Source organism: Synchiropus splendidus, chromosome 17 (genome assembly GCF_027744825.2).
Source record: "Synchiropus splendidus isolate RoL2022-P1 chromosome 17, RoL_Sspl_1.0, whole genome shotgun sequence".
NCBI lineage: Eukaryota > Metazoa > Chordata > Actinopteri > Syngnathiformes > Callionymidae > Synchiropus > Synchiropus splendidus.
Window position 1 is genome coordinate 9426088 of NC_071350.1, and position 19869 is coordinate 9445956.

General features: G+C 43.8%; 2 protein-coding genes across 4 annotated transcripts in view; both read right to left on the reverse strand.

Moving 5' to 3' along the window:
• Positions 1–1425: 1425 nt before the first annotated feature.
• Positions 1426–14981, reverse strand: ints2 (integrator complex subunit 2). Of its 2 annotated transcripts, none has more exons than XM_053847100.1 (25): positions 14668–14981; positions 13297–13593; positions 12821–12959; positions 12400–12502; positions 10416–10529; positions 9749–9879; positions 9470–9640; positions 9089–9309; positions 8879–9004; positions 8714–8785; positions 7991–8105; positions 7659–7727; positions 7419–7553; positions 7170–7346; positions 6771–6882; positions 6119–6223; positions 5381–5545; positions 4968–5169; positions 3828–3953; positions 3558–3759; positions 3180–3446; positions 2801–2908; positions 2611–2716; positions 2287–2463; positions 1426–2045 (listed from the first exon to the last, which is right to left on the reverse strand). In XM_053847100.1, exons 2-25 carry the CDS (start codon positions 13587–13589, stop codon positions 1870–1872), a joined length of 3612 nt encoding a protein of 1203 aa, XP_053703075.1. In that variant the 5' UTR covers positions 13590–13593; positions 14668–14981; the 3' UTR covers positions 1426–1869. The 2 variants fall into 2 exon arrangements, with proteins under 2 accessions (XP_053703075.1, XP_053703074.1); XM_053847099.1 differs by having other exon boundaries at positions 6771–6885.
• A 275-nt stretch (positions 14982–15256) lies between these two features.
• med13a (mediator complex subunit 13a) overlaps positions 15257–19869 on the reverse strand; it is a 51865-nt gene continuing 47252 nt past the window's right edge. For both annotated transcript variants that reach the window (XM_053846818.1, XM_053846816.1), the window contains exons 23-30: positions 19313–19536; positions 19030–19172; positions 18798–18956; positions 17106–17288; positions 16890–17026; positions 16653–16817; positions 16352–16452; positions 15257–16266 (exon numbers count right to left, since the gene is read on the reverse strand). In XM_053846818.1, coding sequence (XP_053702793.1) covers positions 16134–16266; positions 16352–16452; positions 16653–16817; positions 16890–17026; positions 17106–17288; positions 18798–18956; positions 19030–19172; positions 19313–19536 — 1245 coding nt within the window. In that variant the 3' untranslated portion in view covers positions 15257–16133. The remainder of the gene's footprint in view (positions 16267–16351; positions 16453–16652; positions 16818–16889; positions 17027–17105; positions 17289–18797; positions 18957–19029; positions 19173–19312; positions 19537–19869) is intronic.

A 19869-nucleotide genomic window follows, 5' to 3' on the forward strand; every position in this document is an offset into this window, starting at 1 on the left:
CCATAACTGTGTTAGAACATGAGCAAGTGATTTTTGCTGGCAAGCAATTCATTGAAAAACTACGTTCACCATGCAGGAAGTATATTTATCCTGTTTTAGCATCACAGTGCATCTGTTTAGCCTGAATCATATATACACTGCACTTACATACAAAGAACAAGCATATAGACATTTGTTTCATGTTTGGCAACACAACAGAGACAGCAGTGAAAAATTGACTTACAAGTCAAGTAGAAACATCAGCACTTCAGGATCAGATGAAAAGCCTTTTTCTAGCTCTCAGTTATTGTCAGGCTGTAAATGCATCTCCTATATTGACACTTGTCTGGGATCTGTCATTCCATGCTTCTGACATGATGTAAACAGCTGCCTGCCGAGGTCGCTCTGCCCTTCTGTCGTGAAGTGTTGCGGTGTGGGTGGAGTTGGGGCAGTGATGCCGCTCACAGAACGCGGCTCGCCCAGAGAAAGTTACGTCGTCCATGGGAGCGTTTGACAGAGAGCCGGAGGGTCAGACGACGGGGTTTTGGACTGCTCAAAATGAAACCTCAGGAACTATGAAAATAATCTATGTCTAAATGTTACACAGTGTGACTTTAAGAAAATAATACCAACAAAAACAATAACAACATAAGACAAAACGCAGTACAATAAAAACTGTATAACTGGGGTTGTTTTACAGAAAAGAATCTCCGAAAAAGACATGAACAGAACCACTCAAGCACAGTGCCTTTCAGTCCAACTGACTTTTCGAGCTGCGGTAGAAGAAGTTCTCGGTGGACTGTATCGAAGGCGGCAGTTGGAGCTGAAAGCGCAAGAGCAGCTGAGTGACCAGCATCAACAGGTGAAGGTTACTGGATAAACACAGACTTCCGCTTGGAAGTTACCCGTCGCTGTTGTTAAACATCTTCTTTCCGAGGCCTTCCGGTTTAGCTTTTGAGTTAAAGCTATCCGCAGAAGCTCGCACCTGCTGTCGAGCCGACGATGCGTTCAGGGCCCTACGGAACGTAAACCTCCATGTTACGCTGGTTCCGTCGGGAAAGTGGTTAACAAATCGTTTCCAAATTCTAAAGACATGGGTCCAATCGAAAAGGGTGGCGTTGACCCTTTGGGAGAGGTGTCAGGTAAGAGTCGTCTTATCACTACATTTTTGACAGCACATAAACGCAAACGCCAAGAAGACAACTTCGATTTAATGTATACAATTTTTTAAATTAAAAAATCTAAAAGATTCTTAACTGTAGTGTGTTTACACTATTTAAGGTTTTTGATGTCACAGACCAACTGGATTCCATATTCCTGTTATGGTGTCACAGGTAGGTAATATCGGTTCATCATCGAGATCAGTTTTTAAATGTCCAGAAATGACACCAACCACATTGATTTATTTCCTTAAACAATGGCCCATTTATAGGGCAGGGGGAAAAAATGAGAAACTTGTGGAATTTATTAAGATATTTTAAAAATACACTTGATACCAACATAATATATTGAAATATGAGATATAAGAGGCAGAGCAACCATGGCGATCAAAGTCAAAGTGTGTTGTTATACAATGCACTTTTGTGGCCATTATTTGTTTTATTACAAACAAAACACAGTAGAAAAGATTCAGCTGACAGATAGGAAAGACATGTCTGCAAAATGCAATCGATTTCATGGTATTCAATGATGCACAAAAGTTCCATGTTGAAGGAAAAGATGCCAGTCTCATCTTAAGGCGACAGACCTCCTGGTCCTGGTCCAGCAAGTCAACAACACAAACATCATTCAAAGCCTTGCAGTGTCTTAAGGCCATGAGCGACAGACGGTGATTTGCTTTGCGTTGACAGGTGAAGATTCAGATCTGCTCTCCGTGACTGTGAGGAGCATCTAGAGGCCGTGCAGCGTGGAGCTGATGATGTCCATGAAAGTGGTCTCCACACAGTAGCAGAGCTGCACATCTGGGTCGGCACCGCCCAGCTCTTCTGCCAGGGTTCGAGGTAAAGCGGGTTTGGCAGGCAAGTCTCCTCGAGTCTCCAGTGGCTTCTGCTTCAAATACTGCAAACCTGATGAAGACGCCAAATAACACACTCATTACTTAGTGGTAGAAATATAACATTCTTTCGTGATGCTTCGTTCACAATGTCGTCCCTTAACACACATTAGATCATTAGATCCATCCATGCCATGTGGTCAAATGAAGCCAATATTTAGTTCAAGTGAAATCTAGTACCGGGAGGAGCAGTGTGTGACGCGGCAGAATAGACTTGGAGAGCTGTATTGACTGGGGGACTTCAGACTACTCACGTGTGATGAGTGGATCAATGTCTCTGGTTTTTGTGGCCACATCTGAGGCGCACACTTGTCCAACTTGGATAAGCAGAGCAGCAACCTCTTCATAGAGGGGTGGGAAGGCCTGACAGAAGGCCACCAAGCAAGGCAGCGTCGGCATGAAGAAGGAGTAGCGCTTGGTGCGAGTCAGCACTGAGAGGAGGGAAAAGATTGTTTCTTAATAAAGGGCATGGGTGCTATTGCACTTAGAGGCCAGATGATGGCAGTCAAAAGCAAAGAAAAAACCTCTGCTGAACATCACAGTAGAGCAGTCGACTCCACAGGCAAAGAAGCACCAACCTGTGAGAAGCGTGCCCATGACACTGATGGCCAGCCGTGCAACGCTGAGAGACTTGGGGAGAGCATACTGGGTGCACAGGTACGACAGTAATTGGATTGCAAAGATCTGCGAGGAAAACATGAAAACAACTGAACAACCATCACAACACGCGGAGACATGGATCCACAAATGACAGCCAGGAGTTCCCACCTGCTTCTCCAGCTGTGGCTGGGCCAGGAGCTCTGGGATGAAGTCCAGACAGATATGGATTGAGGGGATTCCAGCCACCGTCAGGGGCAGCAGGGCCTGAGGATATCCCTGATAGACAAGTGAAGAGAAGTCACATTTACACTGTAAATATGCTTGACTAAAAAATCCAAAAGTGAGTGAATACATGTACACAACAATTCAATGTTTTCCAAAGTGTAAGGCTTCATTCTAGAGGAGATACTAAAAGGGCTGCAAGTATGCCATTTATTTCTGTCTAGTGCTGTTCAATAACAAAGTGAAATGCTTGGGAATGGTACCGGCAACCTGTAAAGAGCACAGCACCTAATGGACAGTGAAGCCCACACACGTATTGATTTACCTGGAAGTGAACCAGCTTTGCTATATTGGGGTCTGCGATGAACATCTGATGCAGCAGGCAGCAGATCAGACACTGCACCTCCCTCAGGTCACTCAACAAGCCGTCCTCAGATTCAATGCCTTTCATGGCTCCTGGACTTCCTGCTTTGGATTTTCCTGCTCCTGCCCTTCTAATGCTCCCGAGCAGACTCTGAGTGTCGGTCCCCATTAGCTGTTCTTCCGAGGTTGGCATGCACACCTCCAGCAGAATCTGCACCGCGGCACTGTCCTGGTATGAAGGAAGAGAAAAATGTTTTCTGAAAGTTCATTTCCTTTCTTTAATCTGAAGTATTTCAAGCAAAACACAGGCATGAAAAGCGCTACATAAGTTGATAAAAACCTGAGCTGCTAGTAGGGCATTCTTCAGCTCCTCCCTGGTGACCTCAGGGGTGTCTGGCTGCCCAGGAACCCCCAGGTTTGAAACTGTCTGGCTCTGCCTATCAAAGTCCGCCGTTTCCTTCAAGTGGCAGTGAAGGTATGCTTTTGAGGCCAGCAGGTAGCCATTCAACATGTGTAGGACAATGTCCATTAAAGGTGGACACCTGAAAACACAAGGAGAAAGTGTCACCAACAAGGTGTTTTCGTGGATGAACCACGGCCACACACTCACCTGTAGACCTTCTGATCACACCGAAGCACAATGAGTGGATCCACCATCAGGTCGTTCTGAGTGTATTTCTGCTGTCGCAGCAGCTTCGCTGAGGGCTGGAGGGCGTTCACCGTCATGACCCACAATCTGCAACACAAACACACAGTTCTCCTAATAGGATGCATCTGCCATTTATGAACAGCGCCTTATTTTATCCGAGTCATTTTCAAGCAGCTGGTGACATTTACGCTACAACTGCTGTGAAGTGTCTGCAGCCATGTCCAAATCTACACTGCCGACCCTTTGGTCAGGCATCTCTCTTTGCAGGATGAACAAGAGCAGTGCCAATCTCTTCAGCCTTGGATCAATAGGGAATCTGCCAAGGTCTCAGCTAACTGTGCTCTTGTAGCCTTGTGATGCAGTCAGCTTCACTCCTCTGCCCCACAGGGGGACTAAATACCATTTACTCACTTTAGCCAATAATTGAGAGAACATAAAGTTCAGGGCAGCTACTGCTTATTGTCTGACTAGTTTACAGGCTTTCACTTGGAAAAAAGGTCATGAAAACTGCTTTTGAATCGAAGATCCATCACCTTAAATTATAGAACTATTGTAGTTTCCGGACTGTACAGTGCACCAGAATATTAGCTGCACCCACTAAATTTAAGAAGGATAATACACAAAAGCCTCACTGGTCTATAAGCCGCGGGTGCAGTGGTGCTGTCTGCTGCGTAGAAAGGTCAGTGGTGCTTAAAAAGGCATGACTCAGCAATGTTCTGAAGTTGAATCATAAACTCCTCACATCTTTTATTTACATTGAAGTGCTCAAAATGCGCTATTTTCCCCCACGTGTCTGAAGTGTCTGACACCACAGCCGGTCCCAGCTGCTGCTTCTCGTCTCCGGTCCTCCGGGAGATCGGCTCTGTTGGCGGAGCTGGGGACACGCGGGTGAAAACAGCACATTTTGTGCGCTTTAAGGTAAAGAAAACACCTGTGAGTTCATCTGTTTGGTGTGATGACGCTCTTTAGCCGGTAAAAATCCATATATTAGCCACATCGCTGCATAAGACACAGGGAGCAGACCGTGAGAAAATAGTAGTGGCTTATAGTCTGGAAATTACGGTATTTAATCCCACACATACATCAGAGCTGAGCTCCCACCTGCGGGGCATCACAGTGTTCAGGCCCATCCACAGTCTGTTGAGAGTCTGCAGTATCCGACGTGGCACCGCAGGTTCCAGCAGCAAAGCCATGCTGGAGGTGAGGGCCTCTGCATATGGGATTAGGTCCCCGGGAGATAGCAGCGTCAAGTGCTCCAGGATTCTCATCAGCCTGGGACTGCTGGACGGCAATTTCTCGAAAGCTGGCGGGGAAATGATGTGGTCAGAGAAAGAGGGGTGTTATGTTAATGGAATCCATCAACGGAGTGTGCTCTGTTGTCTGAACACTTGAAAAAAGGAAAAACTGTGCTTGAGCTTTTCATGTCCAAAAAAAAAAAAAAAAAAACGCTTTTGAATGTAAAGCCAACCGGACCGTCTGAATTAGTTCACTCTATATTACCCCACTTCTCTCACCCTGATGGACTTGGCTCTGACTGTATCGGCAGGTTTTGCTCGAGAGCATCATCTTTCTCAGCAGGGGCAGAGTGCCAGTCACCTCCTCCTCGCAAACCCAGTCCTCAACCAGACACAGATGAGGGTAGTTGGTGGCCAACAGCCTCAGCAGCGCAGAGTGTAGACCTTAGAACACAGGTAAAGAGTGAGTTAAACTTCCATGCACCAGCACTTAGTCAACAAAGCTTGTCAAGTACATATTTTGTACAAATTGCAAAGTTTGTCTGGTTATTTGGGTCTTAAACAGGGTTAAAACAGGGTGGGGCGCTCCACGGCATATACATACAGACGAACAAGAGAGCAAAATGAACTGTGAATTTAAGACATAAATCTGCATGTTTTTGGACTGAGGGAGGAAAGCAGAGTGCCTGGAGGAAACCCATGGAGATTACAAAGGGTGACGTGAAACCTCACACCGATAGGGGCCGAGGTTTACCTCAAAAGTTCACTTCTTACAGCTGAATGATAAGCGAACAATGTAAAACAGGGGTTTTGCTCAAGTGTTCACTAAAGACAAAGAAAACAAGCACATTACATCGAATAATATTGAGATATTAGGATCATATGTTTGCTACATGTTACAATACATAAAACAACCATAAAAGATAATGAATAAACACAAGTGAAGGCTAAACAAAGATGATAAAGAACCATCATTTGGAAATAAAAGTCTTTACAGGAAAACTAAGAGCGTCTCACCTCCAAGTTCCTGCTGTAAGCCCTGCGCCTGCGTAACCAGGTACTTGATAGGGATCTGGTCCATCAGGGCTGGTGAGTAAGACTTTGGCTTCCTCTGCATCATAGCTAGTAGAAAACAAGGTGTAAAAAACTGCAAACACAATGCTCAAACCTGAAGGCAGAATTGGTACATTAGTGTAATATTTGTCTGTTTAAGAAACACTAGAGTTGCTGAGGTGATGCATTAGAAGTGTGGAGGTGATCTTTCATTGACGCAAGTTCATTACCGCTGTTGATGGGCATCATTACTCCTGCCTTGAAGGCTGCAGGAGCTCTTGGGTAAACACCACAATTAAAGAGATGGGCATAAACTCGCACATAAATCTGGCCTAATGAAGGGCAAGAGGAGGGCTTGTTGCACAAGAGAACAAACACTGACCAGGCCAAACGCTAATGCTGAATCTCACCTATAGATTTCCAAGATAGCTGTAACTAAACGCCTGTCGCCACAGCGCTCGACAACAAGTCAGTCCAAACCAGGACATACTTGTTTTCTAATGGACACACAGGAGCATGTTGCCCAAGACATCCAACAAATAAGGTGTAATAAAGTCAAAATATCTCAACAATAGAAGTAAAAACTGAGACACACATTGATGATTAATGTTCTTACCGAGTTGTTTGGTACTTGCTAACAGGTTCTCCTCATAAGACAAGATGTAGTAGAGGATGAGAAGCTGAGTGGTGATGGAGTAGCGTTGCCGTCCTCCCAGAATACTGTCACACTGCTGGGGAAAAACATCACTCCATTACAATGGAGTTGTAATGGTACAATTGCTACAATTACTTTTAAGAATGTAAAGGTGAGTCCTTTACATTGTACAGGATCCTAAACATTTACTATCATCAGTGTTGTGTGAAATAACAGCAAATCTAAAACAATTTACGTTTTTATTTTGTCTCATAACATTAAGCCATGTCAATTACCAAACATTAGAAATGTCAATTATCAAACTTCTGTTTATCACAAGTAGGATTTCACGCTTCTTTCCAACTTGAAAGTGGATCTTACTCCGCCAGATGCTTCAAAGACGTTGAGGATTTCCTGTTCTGTGATTGGCTGGTTGGTGGCTTCTGGGTTTGCCTTTGAAGCAGGCGTGAGGATGGAATTCACATAGGCGTCAATTAAGGGAATGAGCTGAGTGTGGATAGGAGTGGTCGTCTCGCAGAGCTGGCGGTAGATCCAGTCCTAAAACATGAGAAGTGGAAAGTTTCGTAAATCGGGTTTGTAAATATGGACATACGTTCTAACAACAATAACCTTGATTGAGACTTTATGCTTGGTGAAGGCTCGGCTCCGAAGCAGCTGATAAATACAGTGAATAGGGAGGAATCCAGTGATGTTGGCGCTCAAGTTGTTGGTTACTGCAACTCTCACTGCATGGGCTGTTACAACCTGGAAACGCAAGATGAGACAAGACTTACAGTTTGCACAGATCCTCATCCGACACAAACCAAATTTAGAGGATGTCAATACACATGACGACAATCTTGCATTCACCTGTTCTGTGAAAATCTCCTGCGTGAAGATGGTCTTCATTTTGCTTAAAGAGCTTGGTTTGATGGCAATCTGCAAAATACAACCTTGTCAAGTCACAGAAAACCTACAATGTTCGGCTCAACAGGAGTCGCAACAACCCGCAGGCAACAATGTTGCTATTTTGTAATTCCACCCTTTCATTTTTCATCAAAGAAATTCTACATGACAGGCACAACGCTGAATTGATGCGACTGCCCCTGGGGTGGAAACAAACTGGGTCTAACTCCAGTTAGTTTTCACATCTTAGTGGAAAACGGAGAAGGGGATTTCGCAAACAGACAGCATGAACTTACCTTCATGCCCAAAGTAGAACACACCAGCTCTATAATGGAGCTCAGCTGGTTGCTATGGAAATACATGGCAACTAGTAACAGCATCTCTCCAAAGGAAGCAGACACTCCAGCAGCACTGTAAAGGCGAGGACACACATTAGCATGTCAGGTGATTCCAGGATACACAAGTTGCAGTTAACTCTTCAACATAACGGGCAATACACAAATGACATAGTTCTAATAGCAGCACACACAGACATGTATTCACAAGTATTTAATGCAGCAGAATGATGGCGTTGAGAAGAGACGACATCAATCCTAACCCTAAATTTCCACCGGATGCGTCTGCAGTGCTTGTGTGCTACACAACAGTACTGTGGCCATTTCCATGGTTTGCTCATCTGATTCGTCACTCCAGAAGTGAGGTCTCAACATTGGCTATGCCTCAGCAGAAAGGATCAGCTCAGTGCGAGGAGTTTGGAAGCAGCCCTCAGTGACAAAATAAATGCATTTGGCTACATTTCAAATGACTATAGACTCCACTTGTAAAGTGATCACAGTTCACTGAAATCTATTGTTCATGGGACCAGTAAAATTCCACTCTTTATATACAGTACACTGCACAGGTCCTGAAATTGACCTTGTGTCAGAGTGTTTTTTCTAAAATCTCAGCATTTACAATTTTACTTTTAATCCATACAGCATTTAATTCTAGACTAATGAAAAGTATATGTTCAATCATACCTTTCAAAGTACTCTTCTTCTTTGATCATCCAGCTCAGCCAGATGACCATCAACTGCTCTTGTTCTGGGGTGCTGGGAGACAAAACCATTGTCACCAACAATAAAGTAGAGTTGAATTGAGGTCCATTCATTTAATAACAGGGATGACGCTAAAACAATGCATACCTGACCAGAGTTGGAAAAGCTAGCAACTTGCAAAAGGACAGTGAGACAAAGCGAACGCCAGCAGGAGTGGCAGGGGGTCGGCTGGTCATCAGCTGCAGCAGCTGCTCTGCCTCTTCACCAGTAGGTCTGTTGCATCATCAAGAAAACTATTAGTTTTTGTAAAATGTAAATATATAAAAATAAAGCCGTACAACAAAACTGGCCACTTACCTGAGACCTGCGATGCCCATGAGAGCACAGTAGAGTCGCAGAAGAGCACTAGCCTTCACCACATGCTCCTCTCTGAGGCCAGAATATCCTGAGCCGCTTGAGCCGCCAATGTCACCGTCGATGGGAACATTAGTGCTGCGTGAACGTGGCAGGATGGCGACCAGCTCCAGCAGTAGCTGCCTGCGCATCTGCCACAACACTGAGCTGCTTTCCCTTTTTCTCTGGAGAGAGTGACCATGATACAAGATCACATTTCATGCTTAAATTTCCTTAATCCACTTTCTCAAAGCATGTGAAATCAGCACACGTTAAGAGAGTGACGTTTATGCTGCATAAACAAACAGGTTTGCATCAACGTACTGATAGACAATTGTCCCTTACCTGCTGCCCATTGCGAATGAACATACTGAACCAAGTTCGAACTTTGCTATTGGTACCCAGCAGCAAGCCACTGACAAAAGACACAAGGGGGCTGACAGCCTCATCTGGTGTGTCAGGTTTGTAGTCCAGAGTCAGAGCCACCCCAAGCCCAGGAAGATGGCATTCCTCAACCTAAAGCAAGGGAAAGACAGATGTAAAAAATAAATTTTATGACTATCATGAAAAGCATGTCAATAAGTCAAGAAATGAATGTAGACATCTCCAGCAAAAGTCACTGACCACCATGGCTCTGATGTTGAGAGCCTGGGACGGGTTCATCTGGCAGAGTCGACGGAGCGCTTCAGTTCTTCGGCGACCACCAACACTTTCCTCATCTTGACGCTCTCCATTCTTGATCAAACCTCTGCACACTGGAAAAACAAACACATTTGAGAGTGTTACTTTGAAGTACATCAACACATTCAGTTGTCCACATCAGAATTAACAGCAAGTGCAGAGGTGCACAGGTAAAGCACAGTAACAGAGCTTTTGTATCAGAACTTCAGCGGTTATTAAATGGGGATTCATGTAGGATATGACCATTTTAGGACCATGCGATCTCATTTGATAGTCTACATAGTTTAAAAACAACGATAAGCATCTTAACAAGTAGCTGCAAGACATAAAAAGGCAGATCTTAGTGACACATCTCTGCTCAACATTTAGATTCCTTTAACATGCCTGTCATTAACAATCTGGCTGGCTCTCAGTACACAAGTGTTAAAAGCTTCAGACTGGGTCCAAAAAAGGATATCAGATTTCAAACTTGACGCAAAACCACATTTCAGTCACAGCAGGTAGGTGGCACTCGTCAACTAAGTGAATGTCGTGTTGGCAAAGCATCAGCCACTCTATCTCAAATTATCAGTTGGCGACATGTATAGTGTTGAGGGGGAGGATAATTTACCTTCATTGAAGCTGTCGGGAACATTGGCAACCAGCAGACACAAGAACCAGTCTCCGTTGCGGACATGCAGCAAAGCCTCTGCTACATCCAGTATTGGCAGGAGGGACGGCAGCTCTGTGGAGACAAAACAAACACATATTCAATTAGGATGAGCCATTGTAATACTGTCATTTTCTTTGGGGGAAAGTCGTATTAAATTAGGCGGCTGGCATTCTTTGGACAATTATTCACAGCGGCTGGCACTCCTCCATTGGCATTGACTACACGAGAATTCTTCCACCAGACAAAAACTAGGACTCATCCTAGAATAATACAATTCCCTACACAAACAACCATCAAGGTTCTCTGCTATCCTTGTGACTTTTTTATGACAATGATGAATCATTCTTCTTTGGTCACTGACCTTGTCAAAAACTTTAAGGCTTTAAAACTGCATTTGCCAAGCAATTCCGGTTTAATGAATACAATAATAAAATCTTATTAAAAACCCACCAAAATGAAATGTAATTTTAATTTACGGACTATTAGTCGCTACTTTTTTCTCGTGGTCTGAGGCCTGCGGCTTGTACAACAGCGCGGCTAATATATGGATTTTTAGAGGCTGAAATCAGATTGAATCAGAGGCGATGAAATCAAAGGCTTTTTATTATTATATTTATTTACCCTTAAAGCACTCAAAATGCATTGTTTTCACCCACGTGTCTGCTGCTCCAACAGCACAGTGGATCTCCTGGAGGTCTGGGATCGAGAAGCAGCTGCTGAGACCGACTGTGGTGTCAGAACTTTGGGCATGCAGGTGAAAACAGCGCATTTTGAGGGGTTTCATGTGAATAAAAGATGTGAGAAGCTGTCTCGAGACAAAGTGCGTTTGGCTCAAAAGTCCGACGTGAACACAGGCGAGTTGGGCTTCGGCCACGGATGTGATCCCGACTGGAGAGCTGCAACTTGTCTCGAAAAACTCTCCAGAGCTTCTTGCCTCAGGTGACTAGGCACTTGATGCCACAAAAGACATGTACAGCGTGACTCCACACTCGTATGATAAATGCCGAGGAGTAAAGGGTCTGATCGCTGTCTGGGCGGACCGTGTAAACTCCCTGAGCACTGAGGGAGCTGCAGGACACTGGTGCTGGGGAATGGGAGCGCAGCGTTCTGGGAATGGAAGATCACCAGCCTATTCATTGATCATTTTTGACGTCTGGATCAGTACTTCACTGATAAAAATCTTCTCGATTATCAGCAATCTCTCACTGTGTTCAACTTGCTGTGAGAGCAGCATGGATAAATCAATGAGCTCTGTATTATGCAGCTTGTCTCCATTATTTCCTAACTCTTGATGACGGACTCCACTCGTTTGAAAAGGGGTTTACACAGTTGTAAACCGGTGCACCGCTGAACCCGTACGCATGAAAAGGACCTGTTTCCTTTCTTAAATCCATGGGTGGGGCTAATTTTCCGCCGCGCTCTATAGTCGGGAATAATTTGGTGGCTAATACTTTAGGTTAGCGAGCACTTATTACCCTAAATAAAGTACTTACACCTACAATTGCAGCATATTCGCTAGTAATTAATCATTATAAAGTATTCAGTTAGTGTCTAGTTAAGACTGACTGTATTTCACCCTGCAATAGTCACTGAAATTTCTCTCTAAACACCATAATTACAAAGTATCGGCTATAAATAAACAAGAAATTAGTGTATTTGGGAAATCCAGGGTAAAAAAATTGTCAGTCTTAACTAGATTCATCAATACTTTAATCCAGTTTTCCTTTGATCAGCCTTCTGATCTATCCATAACAAACAAATCCATTTGTCGAACGAGGTTAAAATAAAAATCTGAATTTTATCTGTGTGTCACTGTGCTTGTGATGATTGAATATGCCATCACTTTATTACAATAACCATCCGAACACGTCATTCGTATCAATCTCATTCAACATCAGAGCATTATCCTTGTTAAATTTGAAAGATGGAAAAGTTCACTGACCAGCTTGCAGAATGCAAAGGACATCAGCAACCTCCTCCAAGTACACAGGGCTCTCAAAGAGTTCCGAAGACTTCAGGAAGAACTCCCCGTTTGAGTCAGTCACCTTAGAAAGGAGGAAGAGACCGAACACGTTGGTGGAAGTGAAAAATACTGATTAGTCAGCAACACTGCCAAGGAAAGTTATGAGAAGCACTGATGCAAAAATTTGAAAAGCAATGATTTTCAAAGAAAATAAATAACTACAAAAATAAATCCAGTGACTCGAATATATTTCGCTAATTATCCACTTCATGAGCGGTCATATTTAGGCCGAATGTACATCACAGTTAGATGGATGAAAGGTCCATCTGAAACATCAAAGCAGTGCTAAATGTGCTTCTCATATCACAGTTAATCTCGAGTGTCAGTGCACGAATTGTACCTTATTCATGATAGCCAGGAGTTCACTGAGGGTCAGCCTGAGGCGTCTCAGAGGATCACTGTGTTCGAACTCTAAGGTCAAGCCATGTTGAAGCTGTGACACCAAAACACTCTCTCCATTCGACCCACCGGCCTTGTACCTTGCAGGGGAGAGGAGTTGAATGAAACAATTGTATGAATGAAAGACAAGGCAATCATGCATTCAAACTATTAATATCTCCACCAAGGAGGTTATGTGTGTTATGATGGCGAATCGTTTGGGTGGCATCAACTGAAATGGGATGAGGAATAAATGATTCAGTGATCTCCATCACCGTCTGGATGCAGGATTTTCTTTAACATTGGGAGATTGTTCTGGGGGTGGACTGAAGCTGCTTGGTGGGGATTTGCGCTCTCTGGATGCTTTTGTAGCTCCAAACGAATTCCAAATGGGAATCCAATTTATTTGTCCCTCAATAAAGAACTATTCTTCCATACCTGAGTTGCTGCTCCTTCCGCGCATCCTGCTCCAATGCATGAAAGTCGACAGACAAAAGTGCTACAATGGAGTTGACAGCCTCCACTCCAGACAGCAAACGTAGGATGAGCTTCTTGTCCTCAGCCCATGAATGACTTTGATCAGCAGGGGCACACAGAGCCATCCTCACAAGACAGGGGAGCAGGAGCCTCAGTTCTGGATCACCCAGGGCTGCCAGCCTTCGGACATCCACCTTCTGCATGGCTTCGAAAGCATAGGAGCTGACAAACTGGAGACCTGCACTGTCTGCCATTTCTCTGAAAATGAACCATGAGAGAGAAGCAAAGTGAAGTATGGTGAAAGTAGGCACTGCAGTGTGACAATATTAGATCATGAACGATTAGAATGCAGTGATCAGCACAAGCATTTGGATCATCTGTCACATTCTACACACCATGGATCTATGCTGATGCACCACCGCAACACAATGCACATTTGTCAGGTTAACAACAAGCTGGCCAAAACGCAACATGGAGTTGTTTTTAAACCTGATGCACCTGTAACATGACCACTCACATCCTTGGCAGAATGATGGAGCCTCTCTTGCCTGACCCACTGCACCAGAAGCGAAAGACTGTCTCATGAAATGATGCAAAGGAAGCAACTTTGACTCAGCACAAGCCAGATAAAGTTGACACAGTTTCCTGACTATCTGTCTGACAGGATTATGTCGGAGTGTCTATGTAGAAGACGAGAACTCTAAAACAATAACGAAATAGTAATATGTTCGAAAGCTGCAGAACTTTTAATAAGTTCAATAATAGCAATATTAATAACCAGACCTCGAGGTTTGATCTTTTTTGTCAAAAATTCATTTCACCCTTTACAAAAAGCCATGTAGTTTGCTGATCTTCACTGATATCACAGCAGGTTCTATGTTCACTGAATGCCACCTTTTATGCTGCAAACGTGTTCTTTATCAGAGTGCAGTCGTTTAACTTACGTTCCTTGCACGCTGGTTAAAACTTATTGGACTTTTTATACACAGAAACGGCTTGCAAACTAGCCTGAAAAATGCATGTTAAATCCTGTTGTTAACAATGTGGTTTGAACTATTAACACAGAAAACTATTCAATGATACGCAGTTTCATCGCATAAAGCAATGAAATACATCTCAGCATTTAAGCAACGTGATAGTTGTGTGATGTTTTCACTTCAAAATAACTAAAACCTGCACAACTTAAGGAGTTGTTATTGTTTCCCTAACATGAGTTAGCATTAGCATTGCTACAAGCCACCGAGGGCGCTAAATGCTAAGCTAACTGACAATGAGGGACATTTACAAACGTAAACTAAACAGGACGAGGCAGGTTGTCTACAACATTCTTACCTTTGTTATTTGAGCGTTCGTTTCACCGGGTTTCGGCTCACATGCGAGTGCCTCGCCAGGCTGTATGGGGAAATGCTAGGATGGCTTAGCTGCCGACGCTAGTTCATGATGGCTCTGTAGTGCCACACCAGTCGAGCTCAGAACGATCTAATGCAAACAATATCAACGCTGTTTGTGGGTCTGTGTGACAGTTGAACCGCTTTTATCGTAAGCGCGGCAGGAGAACGCCGTCTCATGGAATCGCTGACCGGCGGCTTGACAGCGCCGAGCAGTAGCGGACTCCACAACTAGGAGGCGAGCTGTGACGTGGATGCATCAACGAAGGCTCCAGTTGATGTCAAGCAAATACATTTGATTTTAATCATCTTTTAACAATAACCTGATCATAAATATCCGAGATCGAAGTCGTTTCATCAGCCATGAGTTGTATGTTAAAAATAAACGGAATAATTTACTTTTGAAATGTAAAAACAGTGCACCTCCATTATAAAAGTTAAGATAGTATATTTGTTAATAAAAAAAAAAAAAAAAAACGTTTCACTTATCATCACCAGCCACACCTCAAAGGAATGAAGACAAACACATAGCAATAAGTTGATGCACTTTATTCCTAAAACAGAAGCCACACCATCAACAGCTGGTGTGGTTTTCATATATAATTATTTATACGTATATTGCCGTTTGGTTTCGAGTCTAAATGTGTGGTATAAAATAATATATACAACAATGTACCTCTTTATTTAAACACAGTGAAGTTCATTGCTGTACAAGTCCTCTGAAGCTACAGCTTTGCTGTAAGTCATTCATGCTCAAAGGCATAAAACAATTCTCCACTCAAATTCTTCTGTACATTGTGACAATACAAATATTCTCTCTTCAATACAAAAAATAATACTCTAAAAGCGACCTACTAGGACTTTTATTTCATTTCATGGTTGTGTTTGAGCAAGATGAATACATATATCTAAGTCCATTTGCTTTAAAGCACACGGTGATATGAACCCTCACCATTTATATATATATATATATAGATATATATATATCTCAAGAAGATAAGGAGTAAGACAAATTGTACATTTAAAAACTTACAATAAATAAGAGATGCAGGCATTTCATTTGAATTCCATTTTATCCAAAGGAAAAAAAAATGAATAAAAGATCTTGAAAAATAAGATCCATTTTTAAGTGTTTCATCTTAATCAAAAATGTCCCTTATCACTTCAGGATAGATCCAAAAACAGACTGGCCTCTTACTTCATGGAAACCAATCTTATTCTTCTCTCACGATTACTAACGTGACATAACTTTGCTCCCCATATTTGGATTCCCTATGTCCCCATGTCTTCAAATCACAGGGATATGGCTATCTCAAACACCGACGGCCGCTTGGGAGCGGGACCCGGCACCAAACTGGCTCCTGACGTGGATTCAGTTGGATTCGAGCAAGCGCTTCTCTCTTGTCTGGATTACAACATGTTCATGATGAAGTTGTACATCTGGTTGAGCACCACAAAGTGAATTGGTAGACACGATCGCCGGTCCTGTGTAGCTGGGTCACAAGTCAGCCAGGAGAGGGCGTTGTACTGCTCCAGAACAAATCTGTAAGAACATGGTGATTGAATTTCAACACACCCGATCACAGTTGGAAACAAAACATATCATGAAAGCTCATGTTGCTGCTTACCTGAGTACATCTGAGGTCTGACTGGAGTCAAGGGGGTGGGAGTGTTTGCTGTGCAGTAGTTCATCTGACTGCACTGAAGACACGTGGAGGTGCAAAGAGGCCTGAGAGAGAGGGCACACAGTCTGAGCTTTCATAGTAACATCACCCACTGATCCTAAGGCAATCCAAACAGGACGTTTTAAAATAGTGAAGAAAAGACCCAGATTGGATTGAGACTGGTGAAACATACTATGGAAAGTTAGCAAGATGTTATCATCTGACAAAACTGGTGATGGTAAAATAACCAGTTATGTCATGGTACCTTAAGGAACAGCGGGCACTGGTTCTGAGCCTGCGGACAGGCCGACCAGAACCAGTCAGGAAGCGGGCCAGCTTTGGCTGTAGACACAAAGTAGCCAAGGGCGAGGGGCTGTTGAAGGAGATTAGGAACCTCTTCGTGTGATTCCATGCGATCTGTGCTCTGACCCTGCAAAAGTCAAGCAGTCATTGTTTAGTCGGGCGGCATCGCCGAGAATGACACCCGTCTGTGATGACTGACCTTACTGCCATCTCCTCCGTGGTGGTAGTGAGAGCCGGGGGAGTGGACTGGTGAGGTGGTGGGTGAGATAATAATGTCTGGGTCCAATTCGTTTTCTTGATCCAGGAGATCAAAGATCCCCATTGCATCAGACCCATCTGTACAAGAGCACACCAAACTCATAAAGATGCCAGCGCTCACTTCTTTCCCTGTCGATTCAAATAAACCAGAACAAACCTGGGGTGGGATTAAGAATGTCTATGTTGGGGTCAATGTTGGTGTAGTTGGAGATGGCCACGAAGGCGGACGTGGGGAAGACGAGGATGTGGGTGCAGGAAGTATCCTGAGGAGTGCTGAGCTGGGAAGTCTGCATGTTGAGGGTGGTGCTGCGGCCGAACACTGAGCCCGTCGACACCGAGTCTGTGGAAGGTAAATTCAGAGGGTGACGACACTGACGTTTCACTGTGTAGACATGGACCCAGACAATGGAATCAACCCTTGATCTGATCATTTGTTCGGAATTAAATTTCAAACAGGTCTAAGAGGGGTGGTTTAGGCTGACTGCAACTGAAGCAACAGGCAACAGCTGCACACAGTGACAGTGGAAACTGAAGCAGGCGAACAATCCAAATTTCCAAATAATGTCACACAAATGCATTGAACAATTTATACTTATGAATAACTGGAATCACATAATATTCTGTGCTGGGAAATGTTGCTGGCGGTTTGTTTTCAAATGGATAAAGAAAGTAGTGCAGCAGAAGAGTCTCTTCTGAAGGTTTAAGAAGATTCAACCTCTGTTTAGCAGCAATGGATCGATGAGGTTTCATGAAACAGTGTCTTGATTTCAAGAGGACTCTGAAATTAGGACACTGTTTCATGATGCCGCATCAACCTATCACTATCTATTAGTGTACTTTCATTCAGATTGAGGGAAAAGAGCCCATGCAACCAAAACTAATGAAACATCTGAAAATCAAATGGCAGTGGTGTACTGGGTGTGTCAAACCCCAAGTCCTGAAACATTCACTCCCCACAGCCCCAAGAGGTCCTGACACAACATGGTCAGCTAGGGTTCACACGTTCAATCTAGAGCAACCTGGTGGAAATATGTCTCAGAGGCTTTAATACAGTGATGCGAGTCAACACAAAGATGTTGTCATCTGAAATATTAAATACCAACAACACAATCTCAGCATCAGTTTACTGAGAAGGCATCTGACACGACGGCATAATCCACCCTCAGACGTGGATCTGCATATTTGTCACACAAGCTTTATTGCACTTGTCTGCTGGAGGGGTATTTCCATGTGGGTGTCACTGCTGTATGACACACTAATCTCCGGAATGATGCATTGGCGACTTCCCACTTATGTACTAAAATAAGTCCATCGATCAGCCTCTTCAATACAGCGAACAGGGATCAATGGAAATCTGACAGACACAGACTTATGGATGAAACACTACATGATCTTTCCAGATATTTATCAGCCAAGGACCAAGAGTTGGTTTGTCATTGGACGTGGCTATTAGTCACACATGAAGACAAACTGTGGGCCTTTGGGGATCAGCTGGTTTAAGGAAGCCAGGTGAAAGTCAGACCCTTTAAAGGAGCAGTTTAGTATATCAGTAAACAAAAAAACAGCTTAGCTGAATATGTGTAATGATTTACCAGGACCTCTCCACGAACTAAAGCCAAATGGTATTGACTCAGTGTACAAGATGGATTAGCTTCCTATCTAACAGCAACAACTACAGATCAATTGCAGTTGCTTAGTTGCATTATTTGATGACTCCAGATGGTACTCTAAACAGCTACTGTTTAACTACTTCTCAGTTATGGACTAATTCTCCACATGAATACAGATATTTCAAATATCAAACACACCATTTCAAAGCATCAAGAAGCGAGCAGAGTGCGGTCTGTACCTGGCATGATGATGAATGATCCCTGGGGTTCCATGGCGACCAAGCAAACACTCAGGATGCTGGGAGTGTCCGAGGCCGAGATGCCGCACATGCGACACATCTCTTTTAGACGACGACTCACTGACTGCAAATTTCGCCGACTCAGCAGAATACTCCAGTCTGGAAAGGTAGTAGTGGGTGTTAAGTAAGAGTGAAGCTGTTGAGTACAAACACAACTGTATGGTCCTCTCACCTTTCAACTCTCCATGGCCTATCCTGCCCAGGCGTCCAATCACAACTCTCCACGGTACTGACGTCATCTGGACCAGACCTAGGCACCAATCCCAGAGCTTCTGCAAGCCGAGTCGCCTGACAGAGCCTTTTTTCCTGCGTGCCCTATGAAATATTACAAGGACTCATTCAGAAAATGTTTTATGAATAGCTCCAGTGTCGTCGGTGAAATTTATATTGCAGTAACACCTGGGTTGTCGCCAGGTATTTTTTGCTGACTGCACATAATGTCAAAATGGTGGTACCTGTTGGGAATGTCGATGTTGATGATGCAGGTTTCCAGAAGCTCCCCATAGAGGTCAGTGCACGTAGCAAGGAGCCACCTCTGGTCGTGAGACAGACAGTACCCCACAAAAAGGATGTTATATTTCTGCGATGCTTCGCCGAATGTCTCTCCGAGCTCAGTCTGCTTGTCCTTTACTGGCGCAAGGATGAAAGGAGGCGTGTACAGGCGCAGACAATCCAGCCTCTATCAATGAAGAGAGGGAGTTGTTAGAGGCAGTACACTTTTTCAAAACCATTTTGACATCTTTGACCAGCATTCACATCCGACATCTATTGGCAGGCCAAGATCAGCTTGTGGATTAAATGAAGTCTCCACCTTTGTTTAAACCAAGTGCCGACAGCTCATTAGGGATGTTGCATGGAGCTAATCGGGCAGAAAGTGGAACGAAAACTCAGCAGTGGGTCAGAGAAACAAGTGCTTCTGGTCCCGTTCCAAAAAAAAAAAAAAAAAAAAAAAATACAATGAAGGTCAAGACGATAGACTCCATCGCAGCAGACAGACTGACAAAACAGCGTT